General features: G+C 37.2%; 1 protein-coding gene across 1 annotated transcript in view; it reads right to left on the minus strand.

Annotated features, from left to right (window-relative positions):
* dmgdh (dimethylglycine dehydrogenase) overlaps positions 1–5077 on the minus strand; it is a gene marked incomplete at its 3' end in the record, with an annotated part of 47996 nt that extends 42919 nt beyond the window's left edge. The window contains 3 exon segments of the mRNA XM_014004686.1: positions 969–1067; positions 1636–1804; positions 3152–5077. Of these exon segments, the coding sequence (XP_013860140.1) occupies positions 969–1067; positions 1636–1804; positions 3152–3273 (390 nt within the window).
* Between the last annotated feature and the right edge of the window lie 592 nt (positions 5078–5669).

The following is a 5669-nucleotide window of genomic DNA, read 5'->3' on the forward strand; positions in this document are numbered from 1 at the left end:
AAAGATTCATAGATATATTTTAATCAAATATTAAATAATTTAAATAATTATATAATGAGTATTAAATTAGGCAGTACAGTGGCACAGTTTGTGGGGCAGGAAGAAGGTTGTTAGATCAACTTCTTGTTCTCCAGTTTTCTCTCACAGACCAAAATCATATTTATTATATGACATAAAAATCAAATAACTTAATAATTTGGGATAAAACCACAGTAGATGTAGTTTGTAATTATGCTTGATTTAGTCTTTATTTCCAGTTTTGGGGTTTTATAATCACAGTTTTTCTTCACAAAAGTAAACATCAACAAGCAAATAAACATTTTAACAAACATAGAAGAGGTGATGGCTTTAAATTTTAAAAAGCTTGTTCATCGTAAATGTCTTTAAAATATGTATTTTGACATTTTTAAACAAAATGACAATCATTTTTGAAGGGAACTGTCCCCATCAAATTTAAATTTAATTAATTTAAACCCCCACATTTACCATAAAACATTTGTTCATCCAGTGTTTCTCTTGTTTAACAAATAAATTTATTTAATTTTACCTACAGAATACTCGCATTAAGTGTTTTCCTATGTAGGTAAAAATCTGTTTAACAACCTGTTAAAATACACCAGAATACAGGAAATGGCATTTATTAATTTAAAAAATTTGGGGGGGAGGACCCCCACACCCCACACCAGTGGGTCCGCCCGTTGCAAATACTCTTGTTTTTTTTTTTTTTGTCTCTGAATGTCATAAAATCAGTGATGTTATCTGTGAAATTACAAATTGAAAGTATGTTGGTGAATCCATAACTTTATATTGCCGTAGTTTTCAATTTGTCGTGTTTACAAACACATGGTAAATTTTCTGTTATAGATATTAATTTTGGTGTGCCACCCCTGGTTTTTCAGTGCTACCCAAAGCTTTTTTATAACATGACACTAATTCTTTTCAAAGCTGTAAATGAGGAGGGGTCTCACCTGTCCTGTTTCAGCCTCCAGATTCTCGTACAGCTTCATGCTGTCAAAATGAACCTTTTTCAGGTTGATGCCTGGATGGTAATAAGTTGTTAAACCTGCCTGAAATTCAAACACAATCATGAAAAATTACCAAAAAAAAATGAATTAAAAAAAACACAGCACATGTAAATTTAATGGTTGATTTTCTTCATCTGGGTAGCAGAGTGAAAATGACTGCATTTATTTAGTCATTCATTTATTTAGAGCTGTACAGGTTTTAATCTTCACTCATTTTCTTCCCTCAATATTATTTTTGAAGCGAGAATGAAGCTGGGTTCATACTTCTATATTATTTTGATAACAGATGTCACAAGAAGCAAACAAGTTGTGCATTTGCTCTGAGTTGTAAAAAGGTCTTTACAACTAGTCATAAAAAACAAATAAATATTGTTACAAAAAAATCTGTGACACAAAAGTGAAACTATTTTGAATATTTTCAACGGCTGCTTGTTTAGTGAACTTATTTTGAACTTTGATAAAGAGAGATTTCCATTACCAGCAATTACAAGATAATTTTAACATAATTTTGATGTAATTCTGTTACAGAGAGTTTAAATCAGAAATGATTCTCCCTTCAGACCAGCCAGCTGTTCATTCTGAGAGGATGAAAATCTTCAGAAGGACCTACAGCGTGCCACGTGGAGCCAGCTGTCAGCTCAGACTTTTCCAGCAGCACCACATCCTTCATCCCACTTTTGGCCAGGTGATAGGCCAGGCTGACCCCCACACAACCCCCACCGATGACGACTGTGTCTGCCGTGTCCTTCCATCTCTTTCCCAACGCTGAGGAAGGATCCCTGGAAGGAGAGGAGGATGAGAGGAAGTGAAGGATCACCGCTGAACATTATGCTGACTCTCTACCACAGCAGGAGGTGATGTTTGAAACATGGCTGTAAAATGTGAGAATTAATGTAGCAGCGTTAGCTGCAGCTGCTCCAGGTCAGCAGTATTTACTGTGTGAATGCTGACTCAGCCTTCATGCTCTTCAACTGTTTAAATTTTTTCTATTTGTTTTTTGCGGTCAAAGTACTTCTGCATACTTTTTGCTATTTAAACAATTACAATATCAAAATGTTTGGCTCATTTTGTGGTAGTGTGCTGTGGCTTCTAGTATTTATAACTTTTATATTTAATAAAATACTTAGTTTACAAATGACTATGTATTTAGTACTTTCTTGTATATTTCCCTCAAAAGATACATGTTCTCAAAGGTTTACTTCAGCATTTAGTTTATTATAATTCTTTTAGCTGCTGTCTTGCAAAGTTTAACTTTTAGTCACTGTGTCGCTAATTTTAGGTTTCAGTTGTGATTTTACCACAATTGACTACGAGTTGTTTTACTCAATTTAGCCTAAAGCAACTGTTTGGTTTGTTTGTTTGTTTGTTTGTTTGTTTTACAAACATTTAGGCATCAACTTACTCATTTTTTCTATTTGTCTTTTCATGACTGTCATTATGGAGAGCCGTTTCATTCAAAATACAATAAATAAATAAATAAATAAATAAATAAATAAATAAATAAATAAATAAATAAATAAAGACATGCTAAAAATGTATTATAATATAATAATTTTGTTTTTTTATTCATGGGGACATTTATGTATTTGATGGAATATTTATCAATACTTTATTAATTACATTATTTATTTATTTATTTCCTTATTTATTGTATTTTGAATGAAATGGCTCTCCATATGCAGTAGCTTTTAGCTACCATTTTGTCAATTTTAACTTTTACATCTGGAACAGTTTTAGCTTGTTGCTGGTTTTGTTGATTTTAGGTTTGTGCTACAGCTTGTATAGTTGCCATTCTGCTTCTTTTAACTTCTTAACACTGTTTTGTAACATTTTGCTTTGGTTTCAATTATTTTAGTTTATAGACAGTTTTTCTATGTTTAGCCCCTAGATAATGTATTTCTGATTTTAGGTTTTAACCTCAGTTTTGCTAACCTTAGCTTTAAGCTCCAGCTTCACTAATTTTAGCTTCTGTTCAGATTTAACTTCAACAATTCAATTAAAATCTCATTCTTCAACAAATTTGAGCAAAGATAATTGAACACTTGGTGTGTGGTGAATCATTAAATCTGGATCAACATGAGCACAGTGGAACTCTTGTGAAACAATCCAGGATTAATAAATCTCACCTCCGTTCTGCTGCTTTTCTTGAGGAGACACAGATGGATCTCAGACAGCTGCGAGCAGAACCTCGACAGGTGAAAGGATCTTTCCTCAGCTCGGCCCTGAGCAGGTTCAGTATCCGACACATGATTATGTTTACAGGCAGTGCCTGCAGAACCTCAGAGCAGAACCAGCCCCCCTCTGAGTGGACCCCTGCTCTGTGGTGGGTAGTTTTCAGCTGACTGTCTTTGACACGCCTTCAGTTTACTCATAATTAACTCCTTGTGTGCTGAGACTCTCCACAAAAACAGCTGTGGAGTGTTCCCTGTTGTTTTGCCTGTGTCTGAGCAGATTTCTTTTAAAACTTTCAGAAAGTAATGGCTGAACCTCTTTTAAACTGTGGTGGCCACCTTGAATCTAATAGTGAATAGATGGACAAATAAAGATTACTTTCAGAAAGTTCTATATAAATCTGCCCAGTGGTTTGTAAAATATGTTGCTAATGCACACACACACACAGCCAAAAACATTTCCACCATCTGAAAGAAGCAGTGATTGTTTCTGGTTCTCGTCCACAGCAGTGTAACCTGTACGGGTCCGTCAGCTCCAGCCTGAACAGAAACATTTATCGGAGCGGTCCTTGAGTCTCAGAGCGACACAGCCTTTAACCCAACATAAACAGCTGCAGCAGGTTGAAACTGGACCTTTCTCCTGATAACCCACATACTAAACACACAAATACTCAATGGAAATGTGTTTCTCTTCTTTATTCAATGACGAAGCTCACAAAGAGGAATGTAAAAAAAATCATGTGACACAAATACCAATTTTAATGATAACAAGACTGTTACACAACATCATCGGGGGGTTGTTGCTCCAGACCAGTCAGAACCTATAAGAGTTTGCTGGCAGTTAGTTGGTTTCCTTCAGGGGATGTTGGGCTCCACCAGGACTGTGCTTTGTCACAAACTTGTCAGATAACTTTTTATGGATTAATTACTAAACTTTTACTTTTAGACCATTTTTAGTTCAACACAACAATGATTATGTACAATGACATCATGTTGATTTCAATAAGATCAGGGCTGCTCCACAGACCTGTTAGATGCAGTATTTTCTGTTAAACTCATGGGTCCATTAATAAGATATTTTTTTAAAGTCAATATTTTCAAGATGTATATTTTATTCATAACAGAAACTTACTGTTTCATGATTCTTATTTGCTTCATGCAGTTGAATGTTAACGTTTGGCGCTGGGCGCTTGGGCATGTGCCAGCTCAGCCCAGTGGCTGCCCGGTGGGGCTTGGGTCCCCCGACCCTGTCGGGCCTTGGCCTGGGGGGTTGGGGTGGGGTAGTGGGGGGTGGGCCTCTGTGTCCATGCCTGGATCTGCTCTGGCACGGTGGGTGCCGGCGGCGCCAATGAGCTCATCGCTACTGGCTCCAGGGGGTTACTGCGTGTGGTCGCTGGTGGGGCTCTCCCTGTTCTCCTGTGGATCCCTTTGGGGGGTGGGTGGGCGGGCCGGGTGCTTCTAGGGGCTCCGTCCTTGAGGTCCCTCTGGGGATCCTTGGCACTGGTCTCCCCTATGTTGGCTTCGACCCTTACGGGTCGAGTCTGTGGTCCTCCACAGTCACTTTTAAACATTCCATTGGAGAGATCTTGTGTATACGTACATGCTCACAACCGCACACAAACAGGTATTTAAATCCTGGGTTTTCTGGTTGGTCACTGTGTTTACATGCGCAAAATTCATTGATCGGATTGAAATGTATTCCGATTAAATAATCAAAATGTATGTATCGTTTACATGCGCACAATCCGATCATGACACGTGTTCACATGCACCGGGCTTTTATTCTGAATAGAAGCTCTGACATGCACAGTTGCTAACTTTCCCTTAAAAAAAAAAACGCAAAAAGGTTTTACTTCTGTGATGAACATAAACAAACAGCCTCTGAGCTCAGAATGGACATGCGACAGGTTTTAATAATGGTGGAGATGTTACTGCACTCTCTGGTTCAGCTGCGGGTGACGTGCAGACTTTTTTTTTTGCAAAGCGGCGCAGGCTGTGTGTCTTCCTTCTTTATTGAATGAGAGAACAGGAGGAAAACTTCTGTGCTGCTGAAAACCGCTGGATGAAAGTCAGCAGACATGCGCAGTCTGGTCAGTTTTCCACAATCAGAATAAGATGATCAGATTAAGTGTTTACATGCAGGCTGTTCGGATTAAAATCTGGCATAAACCACCTCGTCTCATTCCGATTACAAATTCATTCGGATCGAGCTGAATTAGGTCAGAATTATCCGAAAGGGGTGTTTACATGACACATTTTTATTCCGAATGATCGTTTAATCCGATTACTTATGTCCATGTAAACATAGCTACTGTTTGAATGGTATGTATGGTATGTGCATTTGTATGTGTATGTATGTAAATATTTATACATACATACTGTATAAATATAATATATATATATGTAATATACACATAATGGTATGTGCATTTGTATGCGTATGTATGTATGTATGTATATATATATATATATA

This window comes from Austrofundulus limnaeus, unplaced genomic scaffold, assembly GCF_001266775.1.
Source record: "Austrofundulus limnaeus strain Quisiro unplaced genomic scaffold, Austrofundulus_limnaeus-1.0 Scaffold26, whole genome shotgun sequence".
NCBI classification, from domain to species: domain Eukaryota; kingdom Metazoa; phylum Chordata; class Actinopteri; order Cyprinodontiformes; family Rivulidae; genus Austrofundulus; species Austrofundulus limnaeus.